The sequence below is a fragment of the Peromyscus californicus genome, unplaced genomic scaffold, assembly GCF_007827085.1.
Source record: "Peromyscus californicus insignis strain IS unplaced genomic scaffold, ASM782708v3 Scaffold_4__1_contigs__length_199733344, whole genome shotgun sequence".
NCBI lineage: Eukaryota > Metazoa > Chordata > Mammalia > Rodentia > Cricetidae > Peromyscus > Peromyscus californicus.
Genome location: NW_026294562.1, coordinates 23,590,424 through 23,609,273, shown reverse-complemented (window position 1 = coordinate 23,609,273; position 18,850 = coordinate 23,590,424). Strand labels below are relative to the sequence as shown.

The 18,850-nt window shown below is 41.8% G+C and overlaps 1 protein-coding gene across 1 annotated transcript in view; it reads left to right on the top strand.

The window, feature by feature from the left end:
- Window positions 1-18,850, top strand: part of Plce1 (phospholipase C epsilon 1) — a 300,119-nt gene that overhangs the window by 220,201 nt on the left and 61,068 nt on the right. The window contains 9 exon segments of the mRNA XM_052713591.1: window positions 1,202-1,877; window positions 6,613-6,795; window positions 8,024-8,141; window positions 9,279-9,387; window positions 12,364-12,486; window positions 12,575-12,711; window positions 15,044-15,282; window positions 16,689-16,750; window positions 16,833-16,998. Coding sequence (XP_052569551.1) covers window positions 1,202-1,877; window positions 6,613-6,795; window positions 8,024-8,141; window positions 9,279-9,387; window positions 12,364-12,486; window positions 12,575-12,711; window positions 15,044-15,282; window positions 16,689-16,750; window positions 16,833-16,998 — 1,813 coding nt within the window.

Sequence of the window (18,850 nt, the reverse complement as noted above, 5' to 3'; positions counted from 1 at the left end):
TGAATGTTTTGACCAGATCACACAGAATACAGATCTACGCATTCTTCCCGGCGTGACTGCAGAGGGTGTGAAGCATGAGGCAGTCTGGAGATGAACACAAGTGTTTGCTTCCTTCCCATTGTCACTGAGAGCATTTGCAGAGAGGTGCTAAATTACCCATGCAAGACTTTCTTTCTTTTTAATTTTTTATTATAAGATGTGACATCAAGAAAAGTGCATGAAATTTTATGTATTTGCACCAAGCACTCAAAAACTGGTTTCTAATACCATTCTTCAGTGAAAAGAAGCAAGGTCCTTTGGGTAAATGGCTGATTCGAGGATTGAAGCAGGGAAGGTGAACTTGGGGTGTCTTATAGTGTTACCAAGTAGGACGTGACCAAAAGCAAAACAACAAATCATCCAAGCAAACAGATTGGAGTCTATGAAAGAAGCATATGCCTATGGAGCTCTGAGTGGCCAGAGCAACAAAATAGTGTTAAGTAATAACCCACTCAAAGCACTAAGTATCTGTAAGTCCCTACAGTAAGGAGCTGGTGTGTAAACGTGATAGGGAGGCAAACAAATGGGGAGAAGAGGTAAATCTCCTCTGCAAAGAATTCCAAAAATGTAATTTATATAGCCTCTCCATTCCCTAAGAGGTATAATATAACACCCTTCTCCTTCAATGTAATCTGGACATAGTGACTTGCTTCCAATTAGTATATATGGGAAGGAACTTTAATTAATAACAACAACAACAATAATAATAATAATAGAGTGGGACATGAGAAACACTGCCTCAGTCATGTTTAAGATCAGAATTAGTGGGTTGCCATGTTGGGAGTATGTGCAATTTATAAAGTTTGATAATAATAGTTTATCTCTGTACCATTCCTCACCCAACCCCATAGTCTTAGTCTAATTTTGAGCAAAATACTGGACAAATCCTAATTAAAGCACTTTCTACAAAATACCTAGTTGTACTTCTCAAAACTGTCAAGATCATTAAAAGCATGCCTATTGTCAGACACCTTGATAAATATAAGATTATAGAATATGGTTATAAATAAATTACCCTATAGTGTTTAGCATTTTATATTTCCTATGCTTATTTGAATTCACAACATGATGAAAAAACCTGTCTATTTTGCGTGAAGAGAAGGCTTTGTGTTGGTACCCTTCTGATTATAAGACAAAGCAAATTTCTATATGTTTCCATCAGGTTTATAATTGGAGATTTGCTGGATTCAGAAAATGACATCTTTGAGAAGTCCAAAGAATGTGACCCTCATGGATCAGAGGAATCACAGAAAGCCTTTGACCATGGGACAGAGCTCATCCCATGGTACGTGCTGTCCATCCAAGCTGATGTGCACCAGTTCCTATTGCAGGGGGCCACAGTCATCCACTATGACCAGGACACACATCTCTCTGCCCGATGCTTTCTCCAGTTACAACCTGACAATAGCACCTTGACCTGGATGAAGCCTCCCACCACCTCCCCTGCTGGTGCCAGACCCAAGCTTGGTATACTGAGTAATACGTCTGAGCCTGGGAAGTTCCCATCACTGGGCAGTGCTGGGCTGAGTGGCCTGGCTGAGGGAATCCTGGATCTGTTTTCAGTGAAGGCTGTGTACATGGGACACCCAGGCATTGATATACACACTGTGTGTGTTCAGAACAAACTGAGTAGCCTGCTTCTCTCAGAGACTGGGGTGACACTGCTCTATGGACTTCAGACCACCGACAATAGACTCTTGCACTTTGTGGCACCAAAGCACACAGCTAAAATGCTTTTCAGTGGATTGCTGGAACTCACGACAGCTGTGAGAAAGATAAGGAAGTTCCCTGACCAAAGACAGCAGTGGCTTCGGAAACAGTATGTCAGCCTCTATCAGGTAAGGGATGTGTCCAGCCCTCTCCCTCGAGTAGTACAACCCTCAGAAGCACACGCTTGCCATTTAAACTTCTAGGTTCCCAGCCTTGTTACTTACTCCTGTTAAAACTTGGGCAGCTTTCTTCAGCCTCCGTTGGCCACAGTTTCCTGGTCTAAAAAGTGGAAATGAGCTGTACTTGAGCATAGTGTATCTAAGAGACTTTTCTGAGCTCATAGAGTGTAAAGACAAGGTGTACATTACTATGCTTGTCTTATTATTTTGTATGATAACAATGATGGTGGTCTTTGCAGTTCGCACATCTGGAAAGAAACCAGTTGATCCAGGCATTTCACCAACTAAAGGTTTCCGCTGAAAGCACCGAAAGTCACACATGGTGGCCATACCTACCATCCCAACATTGGGGAGGACGAGGAAGGCTAAAGAGAAGGCTTTATTACTAACTTATCACTCTGGCTTTCCTAGCTCCTTCCAAGAGTATAACCCGAGGGATTTTTAATTGATTAGTGTGAAGTCTATGCCCCATGCTAGGAAAGGAGGAAGGTCATGGGACACCAGGAGGTTGAAGAAATTTTTGAGGACTTTGTTCAACTAGGCTTCTCATGCAGTCCCTGCGTTAGTGATTTTTCTTGTTGCCATGACAAAGTACCTGTCAACAGCGACTTAAGAATGAAAGGATTTGTTTTATCTCACAATTTGAGGGTACAGGCCATCGCGGCAATGGGAGCTTCAGGAGGCCAGTCACATTACATCTGCAGTCAGAGAGAGAGGGATGCTGGTGCTCTCAGCTCACATTCTCCTTTTTCTGCAGTCCAGGACCCAGCCCATGGAACAGTGCTGCCCACATCTAGAATGGGTCTTTCTCCTCAATTAACCCAGTCCTGAAAGTCCCTCATAGACGTGCCCAGGAGTTATTTTTTGTTTTTGTTTTTGTTTTTTTTCCAACTAGCTCTTCAAGCTCAAAGCTCCCTGTGGAACACACAGGAAGCAAGTATTTTTTATTTCCATTTTAGATGGGCTAATTAGACCTGGCTCTGTGATATGTAACATTAGAATACTGAGTAAGTGACTTACACATATTAACACAATGCTCTGCCGTGCACTAGTACCAAAGTCTTTTTTAATTTATAAGTTAAGTTTTTTTAACATCTGTGGGATCCAAAATTCTGTTAACAGTCCTATAAGAACATTACTTTATCCCAAGTTTGGAAAAAGTGTACATAGAAAATAAAAAAAAATCTTTCCATCTTCAAAGTGAAAAATATAACGAAAACCAGGAAACCATGCAAAGATGTTGATGTGGAAGGTAGAAAAGATATGAAACCCTTAAATTGTCAGGGGCAAAGCTGGGTTCACACTCCTAACTATTAAAATGGAGTACTGAGAAGTGGAAAAGCTTAAATGTAGAAATTATCAGGTAGGCATCTTTGGTTGTAAACAATGAACACAAATTCCTTACTATAGGCAGAGGAAAAAATATTTAACCAAATGGTGTGGATTTGTTTCATGGTCTTCATAGAAAGGAGATGTCAACATGTTTAAAGACATGAATTTTTTTAAAGACTCCTTTTCTTTTTCTTTTCCCAAGACAGGGTTTCTCCGCATAGCCCTGGCTGTCCTAGAGCTCACTATGTAGACCAGGCTGGCCTCAAACTCAGAGATGTGCCTGTCTGCCTCCCAAGTGCTGGGATTAAAGGCGTGCAGCACCACCACCTGGGACTTGTTTTATTTTACTTTTTAACTAATTACGATTCTTAGTGTGTCTCTGTGGTGGCAGTGTGTGTGCATGTAGGTGCCAGTCAAGGACCTGGAGTTACAGGCAGTTGTGAGTTGCCATGTGTGTGCCAGGAACCAATCTCTTGTCCTATAGAAGAGCAGTCAGTACTCCTAAACACTGAGCCATCTCTCCAACCCACGCAGATTTTTTTTTTAATGAATCAGTTTCCTAGCCATCAACTTCTATGTGAATTGTTTGTTCATTCGTAAGCATCCTTCATTTACAGTTTTAAAAAGAGAAAAGAAACTATCTCCTTTACTGTCCCAAACATGTTTTTTGTTTTGTGTAAAATGAAAGGAAGATCCACGCCATATTTTAGTTTCCAGAAAGCCTCCTTGAGAGAGTAAACAAAAGTATCATCTTCTCCTGGCCTAGTTTTCTTTTCTTTTTTTAACTTCTTTTATTGAGATTATAATTTATATGACAACATTTCTCCCTTCTCTTTCCTCCCTCCAAATTCTCTCATGTACCTTTCCAACTCTCCTTCAATATCATGAACTCTTTTATTTTTTAATAATTGTTACTGTATGCATATATGTATGTTATATAGATATATATTCTTAAATATAACCTGTTCAGTCCATATGATGCTACCTGTATGTGTATTTTCAGGTCTGACCATTTGACCCTGGACAACCAATGGTCTTACCTGAGGAAGACCACCCCTCCCACTCCCAACTTTCCTCAGTTGCCTATAGTTCTTTATGTATGAGGTCCTGGCCTGCTAGTCTTAAGAATAAATTTTGCACCATGTTGGGATATTCTGAAATTAGCAAAACTGAAACAGCAGAGATTAATCATGCTGATGATTCTTTCTTGTGTAACTTGTAGCACATCTGTTAAAAATGTAAAAGTCCATGAATTAAAAGAAGACCAGCGAGTAAAAGTTCTACAAAACTTCTTTCAGCTTTAGAGTATTTTCTTCAATAAGGTAGCTTGAGTCTATTTGTTGATTTGTCTTAGGTGATATCTGTTCAGTTTGGAGTATCCAGAATAGCTCATTAGCTTGTACTGTCTTCAGGAGGCCTGTGTCAGGTGGAATGATCGTCATCCATGTTCATTTTCTCACACCTAGTAATTCTATTCCTGGGTACTGTGGCATGTGCCTGTAGTCTCAGCTATTTGGGAGTCTGAGGTGAAAGGATTATGGGTTGGAGGTTGGTCTGCACAACAGTAGGACTCTGTTTTTAAAACTTCAGGGAGGAAGATTCTGATTGATTTATTTGGCTCATGTATCAATCACTGGTTAAGAGAGCATATTCCATTTTGATTGACAGATCCATCAATAGCTACTGGAAACTGATAAAGTAGAAGTTAAATAAGGAAGAAATAGACATAAAGGTCACAGCTGCAAGTCACATTACAGGTGGTCACCTAAAGATTTCCGCATCAAGTATTTAGTATTCTGCACCCTGGGACCATAACAGGTTGCACAAGGTGGAGTTCGTAGATTAAGTCATAAAAGCAGATAACCATTAACCATTAGGGTAAAGAAACAAAGGTACACAAAAATCTTTATTATCTGCATAGTATTTGCAATGAATCAAAATCTATTTGTGGGGGCAGGAACGATTGCTCAATGGTTAGAGCACTCAGTGCTCTTGCAGAGGCCCCGAGTATCTTAGAATTCACATTAGGAGGCTCACAAATGCCTGCAACTCCAGCTCCAGAGGATCTGACACCCTCTTCTGGCCTGTGGGTCAATGGCACACACACACACACACAAATCATTTTAAAATATATTTACAAATATTTCCTTGGAAGTGTAAAGGAGAGCTGCCCTTAAAAAGTTATAGTACACACACATAAAAATAGGTAGGGATAGATAGATACATAGATAGATAGATAGATAGATAGATAGATAGATGATATAGATAAAAATGGTAGATTATTGGATCTACTTTTAAAAGACAATTACTAGTTTTACATACTTTACATTGGATTGGATTTTTACATATTGTATACAAATTATATATATTTAGATTAAAATTGTCAGAAAATGCTGTACATATATTTCTAATCTTGTTCAAGATATTGTGCTTATACAGTTCATTTAACAATGTAATACAATTTGCTGCTCCTTGAATGTTATTTTTACCAACTATTAGGATATAAAGAAATGAAAGTTAGTAGTTAGACATTACAATCAAACTTGTAGTCATATTAGGCATGTTTTCAAGGTCAAGTAGATATATTTTAGATAGACAGATCATCTTCAAACCTTTCAGAGATCTACAGAATATGGCATTTAAAATGTTTCAATACTTAGAAATTTTTTCTTTTTTTTTTATGACTATGAGACATGTCGGCTCTTGGCTGGCTCGCCATGACCTCTGATCTCCAGGCAAACTTTATTAACATACAAATAAAATCACATTTCAGAACAATTAAAATATTACTAGATAGATAGATAGATAGATAGATAGATAGATAGATAGATAGGTAGGTAGGTAGGTAGATAGAATAAAAATAAAGGTTACAGGAAATACTAAATGGAAATAAATTTAAGGAGAGTACTAAAGATTGACTCAGAGCCTCATAGGTACTAGACAATTTCTCAAGAATCATAATTTTCGAAGTCTTAAAGATTTCTGAAGTGCATTCTAGGCACTTCTACCAACTGAACTACATCCCCAGTCCCTAACGTACAGTCTGAATGAATTTTCCCATGGGACTAGTTCCTAAATAACCTTGGAGACCAGGATGGGAAGTGTTTTGTTTTGGTTTTTTGTTTTTCCCCCAGCTGATGGGTATATCATTGACCTAGGATGTGACAACCAAGGACACAATCAACCCACCAACAGGAAGTTCCTAGAGTCTGAAACAGAACCACCTGGGTGGCCAGATCATACTTCTCTCTGTAAATGCCTGAGCTATCCATCTCTGGGAATTTCCTGGGACCATTAATATTTACTCCCTGTTGCTGTTTGCTTCTTGTGTTCAGCGTATGGTTCTTTGTAGGAGGATGGTCGGTATGAAGGCCCAACCTTGGCTCATGCTGTGGAGTTGTTTGGTGGCAGACGATGGAGCGCTAGAAATCCCAGCCCTGGGATGTCAGCAAAGAATGCTGAGAAGCCCAACATGCAGAGAAACAACACCCTGGGCATAAGCACCACCAAGAAAAAGAAGAAAATGCTCATGAGGGTAGAGTAAATTTGTCTATTAAGCATCACGCCCGGCCTTCTAAGACGAAGATGTGCTCTACATTGCTGTAAGCCACTCTTCACAGTGAAGAGCACACTGGATAAAATAGCCACCTTAGGTTGTTTGAGTTGTGGACAAGATAAATTATAAAACAATGGTTAGGAGGACTTGCCATGTACTCCTCAGGTGCCAGGGTCAGTGTCAGGAATCAAGCAAGGAGAAGACACCAAGGAGAAAGCAAAGTCCTTAGAAGTCTGCATTGGCTTAAACACAGTACGTGGTAAATGGGAGTCATTGTTAAGTCCCCTGTAAGGAGCTGTCTGTATCAGTAGAGAAGAGGCAAGCAGTAAAGACCTCAGAGTGGTGGTCTTAAAGTGTGTACAGGGGTTTTCCAAAGGCAACACAAAGGAAAGCATCTGCCACAGAGGAGAGAGCAGAGAGACTAAAATGCTTTGCTTATTCCTCTCACATACAAAGGTGTGTGAGAGAGGCTAGAGCATCGCATACAGAGGTGTGTGAGAGAGGCTAGAGCATCACATACAGAGGTGTGTGTGAGAGGCTAGAGCATCACATACAGAGGTGTGTGTGAGAGGCTAGAGTACAAGTTCTGTGGTGGGTAAAGAAGGACTGGAAAAGCAAAAGGATAGTAACAGGCATGGTGCCTCACTCCTGTAATCCCAACATGTCAGAGGCTGGGGCAGGAGCATTGCAGTAAGTTCAAGGTCAGCCTGGGCTACAGAGTAAGACATTTGTCTCCAAATAAAATCACCCAAAAAGAAAGTAGAAAGATCACATTATGAAGGCCCACAATGCTATATATGGAACAAACTAGAATGTAGTAGCACTGTGTATTGTTGATTATATAATGTATATTTTCATTATGGCATAATGAATGCATCTGTTTCATAGCTATCTAAAACAGTCCTGTGCTTTGCTCATGGAAGGCTTATAGAACGTCATTGCTTCTTATCGTGTCTGTCCCGAGAGATTTCAGGAGTGCGCGTCCTTTCCTCAGCCTCCTTTTCCGGGGGGACACTGTTTCACACTAAGGAGCACACTGGATAACATGACCTGAGGTCACTCGGGCAGCCTGATATAGCTTTTGACTGGTCTCGCCAGGTGAGACAAGGTTGAAGGACATAGGTCAGAAAGCAGAAGGCTACCTGAACTAAAGCACTGGGGGGAGAGCGATACAGTCCAGGAGCCATGGTGGGATTTCTGTTCTCAGGGAGAGAGCGGAGAGGCGACTGACGATGAGATGGCGACTCGCAAGGCCAAAATGTACAGAGAGTGTCGGAGCAGGAGCGGCTCTGACCCTCAGGACGTGAATGAACAGGAAGAGTCCGGTAATGTGGTCCGCTCACATCTGAACTTTTTTGTTTTACTTTTATGGGAAAAAAAAAAAAAAACCACAGATTTGGCTTTATGCTGTGATTTCAATTTGACGTCGTGGGAATTCTTTTTTTACATCCCTTTAAAAACATTTATGTGTGTGCACACATGTGTGGGTGTTGCTAGAGTTTTCCTGCCAGGCCCACAGTCAGGACAAATCTCTCTCACCTGCCAGTCCCACAGCTGCTCAGACCCGACCAAGTAAACACAGAGACTTATATTGGTTACAAACTGTATGGCCGTGGCAGGCTTCTTGCTAACTGTTCTTACATCTTAAATTAATCCATTTCCATAAATCTATACCTTGCCACGTGGCTCGTGGCTTACCGGCATCTTCACATGCTGTTTGTCATCATGGCGGCTGGCAGTGTCTCTCTGACTCAGCCTTCCACTTCCCAGCTTTATTCTCCTCCTTGTCCCGCCTACACTTCCTGCCTAGCCAATGGCCAATCAGTGATTTATTTATTGACTAATAAGCAACACATTTGCCATACAGAACATCCCACAGCATGTGGGTGCCTTCAGAGGCCAGAAGCTCGCATCAGATCTCCTGGAGCTAGGGTTACCTGACACCTGATGTGGGTACTAGAAATGGAACTGGAGTCCCCTGTAAGACTAGCAAGTGCTCTTAACTTCTGAGCCATCTCTCCAGCCCCTGGCGGGAATTCTTGAGAAAATTATTTGTCTTAATGAGATATGAAACCTGGGAGGTATTTCTACAAGCACACTCTACTTGAAAGAAAACCTCCTTAGCTTGCCATTATTGGCAATATAGAGATAAAGAATATTATCTATACAGAGTACAACTGACTGGATCTTAGTGCTTTTAAAAATATGCCCAATGTCACAACCACACCCATGACCAAGCCATTTATATATTCTTTGCCAAGGCCTTAGGCATCTGTGTGCTTTTTTAAAGCTCTCATGTTAGCTTGTAGCCAGCTGAGAACCCACCAGATTGGCCCATTCATCAAAGTATTTAGATATTTCTTATATAAAAATCAGTTGCGTGGATTGTTTTGCTGATTTTTAAGGGAGGGGAGATAGGAGCTAACTCATCACCCCCTTTTCTTTTCCTTTCATCCTTGCAGACGCCAATGTCATCGCTAACCCTACCAACCCCCTCCATTCCAGAAGAGCTCATTCTTTGACCACGGCTGGGTCCCCCAACTTGGCTACCGGGATGTCATCTCCCATCAGGCCAGTCTCCTCCCCTGTGCTGTCTTCTTCAAACTAGAGTCCATCCAGGTGGGGCCTTAACATGACGAAACAGGGGATCTCCACGTCACTTCAGCTGTGGGGAAGGGCGTGTGCCTTGCTCTCTATGCAAAGCCCGTCTCTAGTTCTAACTCACAGTTAAACTGAAAAGCCCCTAATTGAAAATATAATCATAGTTTCTCCTGCTACTATAATCCCTTCCCAGATCAGAGGCAGTAGTAAGAAGCCAAGCTGCTGCGATTCTCTGAACCTGTACCATCTAGTTCTAGCCGCTGACCACCTGTAGTCATTTAACATCAAGCTTCAATTATTCAAAATTAAACTAATTGGAAAATCAGTTCCTGGGTCGCATTTTAATTGCATCACAGGTGGCTAATGGCTCCCGAGCTGATAGAGATCATGTGTGTCATTGTACCAGGTTCCATCAGATAGCCCCATTCTAAGGGGAAAAATGAATTTGAGTGTACGCTGCCTGACCTTACTGATAGTAAAATACATGCCCTGCTTTTCTGACATGTGGTAGAAGTTATGCTTGCCTGGAGAAGTTAATGTAAGTATTGCAACAAGTTGGATAGCTTTACCTAAACCCCAAGCTGGGATTGTTGCAAATGATGTTGTAAGGACCATAGACTTTTAAAAACCTCTGCCTTTGCTGGTCATGACAGCACACGCCTTTAATCTTAGCAGCTGAGAGGTAAGAGGATCTCTATGAATTAGAGGCTGGTCTGGCCAACATAGCTAGTTCCAGGCCTGCCCAGGCTGTATAGCGAGACCCTGTCTCAAAAACAAACAAACAGCCGGGCGGTGGTGGCACACGCCTTTAACCCCAGCACTCGGGAGGCAGAGGCAGGCGGATCTCTGTGAGTTCGAGGCCAGCCTGGTCTACAGAGAGAGATCCAGGGAAGGTGCAAAGCTACATAGAGAAACCCTGTCTCGAAAAACCGGGGGGAAAAAAATCAAACAAACAAACAAAAAATCTATGTCTTAGAAAGAGAAGTAATAATAAAATGAAAAGCTACCAAAGGGAGCCAGAATGGCCACCCCATACACAACAGCCAAAGAAATGTGGAAGATCCAGGCAGAACCAATGTAAAGCAGGTTCTGTTCGCTGTACCACAGAGAGGTGGTTCTCAGCAGACAGACGCCGGCTTTGGGAATGTTCATTTCAACACACAGTAGCACATGCACACAGATACAGACATGCCCCGTGTAATCGCTCTCGTGGGTTTTCTCCTTGCTATTGGTTAAGAACTCCACAGTGAATTAATTATCTTTTAAAGGGATGACTTCCCTCACACCGTGAGTGACAAACTTGTACTTTTAGTGTTTGTGCATTCAGCCCCACAGTTGGTAAAGACGGCCGAAGGCTAGACGACTCTCTCTATTACTCTTGCAACCCATTCTGTAAATTCAGATTTATAATAAAACTGAGAAGAGTTGGAATCCTTTATATTTTCAGCCCATGCGGGAACCTGGATATATAAAATAGACAAACCACCTGGATCGAGTGTATTTACCTTTTATTATTTAAGTCACTTGTGAGCGGGGAAAGGCAGAACAGAGTGATGGAGGGCAATCTTCTGGAGGAGAAACTAGCATGCCGGGTCTGAGGTCAAAGGCTCAGCCCCAGGGGCAGGACCAGTCCCCACTTACAAGTTCTAGGACAGAAAGAAGGAAGACAGAAGTGACACCAGCCTGAACCCTGTTAAGGGGCAAAGAGAGGCTGAGCCCCTGGAGTCAGAGAGCCCCACAGCCGAGGGTGGAACTGGAAACGAGGAAGACAGGAATTCACTTGTGTAACTGCAGCATGATTTGGTGATAAAGAACTATTCATGTCTTCCTGAACTTGCACCCTAAGCGGCCCACCCTGCACACAGCTGTAAACCCATCCAGAGAGATCTTAACACTAAATAATTTCCAGTGAGGGAACACTGGTAGCAAAGTTGAAAGTGGATTGGCTACTCAGTGTTCTTTGTACTTTCTTATAAATAAACCCTTGAAATGTCTCCCTATCCCAACGCCCCTCCCCATCTAAGCCTTCCTCAAAAAAAAAAAAAAGAAAGAAAGAAAGAAAAGAAATGAAAAGAGAAAGAAATATCCTGTGAGTTGATTTGACTGAAAGCCATAGTCAAAACATTTCTTCTACTACTTTGAGTAAGCCACATAGAAAATAAAAAGTGTAGTGAAATGACCAGACTGACTATTTGCCTGAGAGCGATGATATTTTTATGGTGAATGGATGTAGTAGTCTTGGTAGGTGCAGATGGGCTCCAAGGCAGGGCTGGCTTCTTTCCATTCGTAATATTTTTCTGACTCACATTTTCCATTAATATTAAAAGCTCTTCCCTGTTTTCATTGAAGAACTGGTTAAAAAAGGAAAAAGAAAGACACTAACACATTTCAAGCTTGCCTCCTGGATGTGTTTCCATAATTAGAATACAGAAAAGAACATGAATTGCTTCCCATAGATTGTGAATGAGGAGTTTGGGGATCCTTTTTTTTTTAACATGACTTTTCTTCAGACACACTAAATTTAGGAGACTCCCCCCTGATTTATCAATTTGTGCTTCCAAAGAACTGTTTTGTTAGTGAAGGACTGTTAACCCCAGTGTTTTGTCCCAGTTGGGTAAACTAGAAACACTGTTACCAGTGCATAGTTATTCCCTCTGACTAATGTTGATTAAGGAAGCCGGCGGTGGTGGCACACACCTTTAACCGCAGCACTTGGGAGGCAGAGCCAGGCAGATCTCCCTGAGTTCGAAGCCAGCCTGGTCTACAGAGTGAGATCCAGGACAGGCACCAAAACTACACAGAGAAACCCTGTCCCAAAACAACAACAACAACAAAAACCGTCCAGGATAGTATCATTTCCCTTTTCGCTCAGATTGTCACCAGAGAGTGTTGAGGCAGAATGACTTGGGATGTGCATGTGCCAATGACAGCGGTGTTTCTCTGCAGTGCGTGGAGCAGCAGCAGCTGGCATGGTCGCATCAAGGGAGGAATGAAGGGTTTCCAAAGCTTCATGGTTTCAGACAGTAACATGAGTTTCATTGAATTTGTTGAGCTGTTCAAATCATTCAGGTAGGACGCGGGCTTTCTTCTTACTCTTTCTGGGGCCCACAGTTAGAGGACAGCTCTAAACGGGAGGTGTTTTCCATTCCCCCCTCAGCGTAAGGAGCCGCAAGGACCTGAAGGACATCTTTGACATCTACTCTGTGCCCTGCAATCGGTCTGCCTCTGAGTCAGCCCCTCTGTACACCAACCTGACCATTGAAGAAAACACCAGTGACCTTCAGCCTGACCTAGGTTGGTTTAACATTTCAGGACTTCCCTTTGGGAGCTTTCTCTCCAGAAACCAAGGTGGGAGATCCAGTCATACAAACGTTCAGCCTGTTACTCATGGTGTGCTGTTACCTGGAGCTTTTTGAAACACTGAGAATTGTTTCCAAGGTCATTTGGTGGTGAGGGGTAGGCAGGTGCTGTGGGAAATCCATTGTCACGTGGTTCTTTTGGCACTTAGTTAAGACTGGGGTATTTAACTAAGAATGCCTTCTGGTCACCCTGACAACCTTGCTCCCTTTCCTAACCATTTCCAAATGCCCACAAGGTTTGGACTGTGTCTTAATTGAGAAACATCAGTATCTGTCCTACCCATAGGTAACTGCTTACTCAGGCCCAGGCAGTGAATGTCTGTTCTTTGTTAAGGCGAGTCTTTGGTCACCTCAGCATAGGGCCCCGTCTGAACATTGAAGAAGTTTTTCCTTCTTTGTAAACCAGAACGTCTCCTTCTATCCTACTTACACATTTTAGTCACCCATGAATTTTTAAGCCTATCATTTTTCTCCTAAATTCTTGATAGAACTAAAGCACAAAATTGCACACTTGTGCACGTGCACACACACATACACACACACACACACACACACACACACTACCCTTTTTTTATGTACTTACTTCATAATTACTTATAACCTTCTATTGCCCTTATTAACTATTGTCCAGCTCTCAAAACATGCATATCTACAGACTAATCAAGTAACTACATCTTTTAAATCATCATATTTTATCTTATAGACCCATTGTAGGCTTCTGGAAAATGAGAAGAAATCATAGAGTTCCCATACACTGGTCCCCTGCACACCTGTGTAGCTATCTGCCCACACATACTTTCCCTGTCTGTAATGCCCTGCATTAGTAAAGTACATTCGTTATAATCCAGTCACTATCAATACATACTGGTAACTGGAATCCATGGTTTTCCATAGAGCTGTACATTCCATGGGTTCTACATATGGTGACATGTATACATGGCAGTATTAGGCAGAACAGCTTTGCTGCCCTGAAAATCTCTGCCCCACCTTTTCAAATTACCCTCCTTCCCTGTAAGTCTCTAGTTGTCACCAATTTTGTTACTAGTCCTTAACTGTGCCTTTTCTGGGATATATCATATCATCGGAATCCTACAGTCTTTTAGAATGGGGTTTTTTCCCTGGGCAATGTGCATTTACATTGCTTCTTTTTTTTTCAACTCAATGGCTAATTTATTTTTAAATTGAATAATATTCCATTGTATAGATATGCTGCTATCAACATTTGTATGCATAATTTTATGTGGAGATATGTTTTATAACCTTTAGACTAAGTACCTAAGAGTGCTAGATTGTATGATAAGCCTCTGTTTTGCTCTATAAGAAATTACCACATTGTCTTCCCAAAAGGCTAAAATTGAAATAACTAGCCCTGTCAAGTTTTTCTGAATGGGAGCAATGAGAACCTTAGAACACTTCCAGTTAAAATGTAAAATGTCAGTATGGTGGCTTCTTGATGAACTAAACATACTCTTTACATAGGGTCCAACTATGTTCTTTGATCATTTACCAAAATGAATTTTTTATTTTTCTACATATTATATTTATTGTTCCAGAGTTGCTATTACCAAAATGAATTTTAAAATGGTATTGATGCCAAATCTGTATACAGATGTTCATAATTATAAATTAAAAATTACAGAAAAGATTAGGAGTATGGTTCTTTGGTCTCTACCAAAATAAAAGCTTAAAAGCAGTTATTCTCAAAACAAAACAAAACAACAAAAACAAAAACAAACAAACAAACAAAAAACCCTGGGACAGAGAGATGGCTCAGACTTGAAAATATTGCAGACCTTCCAGAGGACCTGTGTTCAGTATCCAGTACCCATATCGGGTGGTCCACAGCCATCTGTAACTATAGGTCTAGGGGTTCTGACACCCTAGCCTCCCAGGGCACCTACACACACACATAATTTTTTAAATCTCTGTTTCAATATGAATTTGGGTTACATGTGGTGGTACACACCTTTAATCCCAGCACTCAGGAGGCAGAAGTAGGTGGATCTCCGTGAGTTTGAGGCCAGCCTGGACTACAGAGCGAGTTCCAGGCTGAGCATCTTTCCAGCCCCTAGATTCTTTTATTTTTTCATTGATTCATTTTGTTTTTCCCTCTACCGTGGGAAGTCAGCAATACACACTGACTTTGGCCCCTTATTTAAACAGAGTAGAGTTTCACCAGGGCATTGACGCCCTAACACCATTATCTCCAGAGGAACTCTGTCAAAAGGCTTCTGGGTAATCCGTTGCTGTGGGTGGCTGTGTTTCAGATCTGCTGACCAGAAACGTCTCAGACCTGGGGCTGTTCATTAAGAGTAAGCAGCAGCTTTCTGACAACCAGAGGCAGATATCTGATGCCATTGCAGCCGCAAGCATTGTGACTAATGGCACTGGGATTGAGAGCACATCCCTGGGCATATTTGGGGTTGGCATCCTCCAGCTCAATGACTTCCTGGTGAATTGCCAAGGAGAACACTGCACGTACGATGAAATTCTCAGCATCATCCAGGTATCATGTCTGTGGCGTGCCTCTGACTGATCTGATAATTTGATGCTAAGCATTTGTTTTGTTGATACATCTTCCCAAGGCCTTCATATCTGAGGTCCAAATAGAATTTCTTTTAATGCCAAGTCCATAGGTATTCTTATTTATCATGTAATTAACATAGGTCCTAGGGCATCTCTGACTCAATGACAATTAAGGAATTTGTGCCCAGTTCCTTCTTGCTGTTCTAACACATACAGCAGCCTCTATTTTCAACCTGTCACTTAACACATATTTGTTAGCTCCTGCTCTGCAATCTGTGTTCCAAGAACTGGGAACATAGTACCGGGTAAAGTTCTTCTGTGCAGCTTACATTCTGGTGTGTGAGGCAAACAATAAACAAATATGTAATTTCAAGAATGAGTTGTTTTTTAAAAAAATGAGCAGGGCAGTGATAAAGAAGACTGAGCTGGAGAGGGGCATTTGGGCTGAGCTCTGAGTGAGTTAAGTCATTTGAAGTTCTGAGGGAAAGAGGATTCTCAGAGAAACATAAGCAGCTAGCTCAAACCCTGGGGCAGGAGTGAGCTGGGGGTTTGTGAGGAGCATCAAAAAAGCTAGTGTAATCAGAGTCAGGCAGGACTGGCAGATGCGATTTCAGGCTGGTATCCAAAGACCAGCTCGTCTAGGACTTTTAGACCACAGGAAGGGTGGAGGTTGTCCGTGTGAAACGGGAAGCTTTGGGAAATTTTGAGCAGGGGGGTGCATGATTTATACTTGAAGAGGTCACTGTGAGCCCATTTGGGAATAATAAACTGTGCTGATGAAGGATGGAGACTGGTGAATGGTGGAAACTGCCCCAGTAGTCCCAGGCAAGAGTAGACGGCTGTATAAAGGGTGGCAGCTACAGAGAGTGAAACTTTATACTGTGGCAGAGTCACACCCAGCAGAATGAGGTTAATCACCTGATTGGGAATCCGTGGAGTAGCTGCGTAGCCTTTATATTTAACTGCTAAAGATGGTAAAATTGAGGGTCCATTGTGACTCAGTTGAATGTATGTTTGGTAGGGGATGTGCCAAGAGAATCATCTCGTCCCACCCACCACTGCTGGAAGGTAGCCACCATTATTAGCCTCATCTTCACCTCAATAATGCACAGTGTTGTTGAATAAATCCGCCTTATTCTTTCCTCTTGCTCCCTTTTTTCTCTTAAGTAAATACGCTTGGTATAATAAACTCACATATAATAAATATTTTCTTTTGGACTGAAAACTACTTCTTACCACTACATAGCTAAATTAGTTCAAATATTTGGTTTAGACATTTCCTAATGAAAACAGAACAGCTTTTTAAAAAATGATGTAGTGTTACTTCCTCCTTCTTAGTTTTCTTTACCTAAAAAAAAAAAATGCATTTTTTTTAATCCCCTGCAGAAATTCGAGCCTAGCATCAGTATGTGCCATCAGGGCCTAATGTCATTTGAAGGGTTTGCAAGGTAAGTCTTCAGATCCCCTTTGCATGTCATTTAAGGGTATACATTGCTCTTATGCAGCCTTAAGATAATGTGCTTCGTCTAGGTTTCTGATGGATAAGGATAATTTCGCCTCAAAAAATGATGAGTCACGGGAGAACAAGAAAGAACTGCAATTTCCTCTCTCCTACTATTACATAGAATCTTCCCACAATACCTACCTCACAGGCCATCAGCTCAAGGGAGAGTCCTCTGTGGAGCTCTACAGCCAGGTATGGAGAATGGTGATTGAGTGTGGCCTTCATGAAGCTTTCTTACCATGTAGCCCCCAAGTGACAAAAACTTGCCCCCGGACTCCTTTGAAGAGCTTGTAAACTGTGATGTGAAATATAGAAGCCGTCATGTGTGGGAAAACAGGCTATGTACACAGAGGTTGTTTTCTTTGCTTCTTTCTGCCTGCCTGTTTGTTTGTTTGTTTGTTTGTTTTTCCCTCCATCTATACTTACCCTTCATAGTAGGCAAAGAAAAAAAAGAAACCATTTGTTTGAGACCCACAGCTTTTAGATCTTAGTCCGGTCCACTCCTACTAAAATTAAATTTTCTCATGGGAAAGCTATCCAATGATTTCACTAAATGCTAAATAAATCCATATATTGTGGTGGGAAAGCATAGTAGCAACGCAACTTTCTTACAGAGTTAATCCCAAAATGTTGTTTGTTTTGTTTTGCCTTGCAATTTGTTAGACAATCAACCCATCCCTATGGCAACCAGCTAAAGAAAAAGCTGCACAGACTGGAGGCACTTTCCTCCAGGCTGAACTTCATGGGAACGTTCTGGGAAACAGTGGACTCTGTGGACTGGGAAAAGCACATCCTTTGACCTGACCAGCCAGCTCTCAGTCATTTACATGCCTGTCTCTGTTCCACTGTCTGCAGCTTCCTCTTCTGGTGTCTGTTTTTTCAACTCCTCCCAGAGAGCAGGGAATCCCCAGGTTAGGTCCAGGGAATGTAAGTGTGTGGTTCTGTGCTTGTGGGTACAAGTCTGAAAACCGTAATTATATTGTACTCACACAGCCCCAGGAGCAGTGAAATCCCTTTGTTCTCCAGATTGGTCCAGTATTCATAGTAGACTATGACCCAGTTTTTCCCCCAAAGTCTGTTTAGCACAGAATGTGTGTTTGAATCTCTGAATTCTAAGGAATCTTTATAATGACATGAAAATGAGTTCTTAGAGTAGTGGTTTTCTGTGTAGGACTCTCAAGGGCCCTCAGCTGCCTATGCAGAGATGAGAAAGCCTCAGCTGGAAGGGACTGTACCCTGGCCCAGTTCTGCTGATGGACTACTGGCCAGTCTTTTACATGCTTCCCACATTGGCCATTTATTTGCACAAAGATTTCCAAAGTCAAAAAAAAAAATGTTTGTGGAACCAGGGAGACGGCTCAGTGAGTTAGGGCACTTGCCACCAAACCTGAAGACAGAGTTCAGTCCCGGAACCCACATGGTGGAAGGAGAGAGCTCCTGCAAGTTGTCCTCTGACCTCCATACATGCCACGACATCCATATGCACACACACACACACACACACACACACACACACACACACACACACACAATCAGTAAATAAATAAATGTGAATTGTGAAAGTTTAAAATCCATTGTTCTGTAGGAAATATGTATGTATATCTTTATATCTAAAATGCTTTCTATATTTTTTATCTACATACACATGGACATATTCACAGTTATATCTGTATCTATGTATATCTATGCACTGTGTGTCCATTCCTCACAGGAAAACAATCAAGGACCATTTCTGAGCTTTGATTTCTAATTCATTGTTTGGAAAAAAAACTTTAAGAAAATGTTAACTTCTTAATATGCTGCCCAAAGCAGAGATTACCTCGGCTTCTGAGTAAGGCACAAAGGCTCTCACATAGACTTGCAGATTAATCAGACTATGTGCAGAGTCCCTTTGCTTCACTTCTAATCCTCTTAGGCTCTCTCTGCCTTGGCCCTCTCAGTCACTTCCCATGGTGTCTCTGCTGAGCAGATGAAAAACAGCAACAAGACCCGTTCTCCTCCTTACCTGGAGTTCCCGGCCCTGGTTTTCCTTTTCTACCCTAAT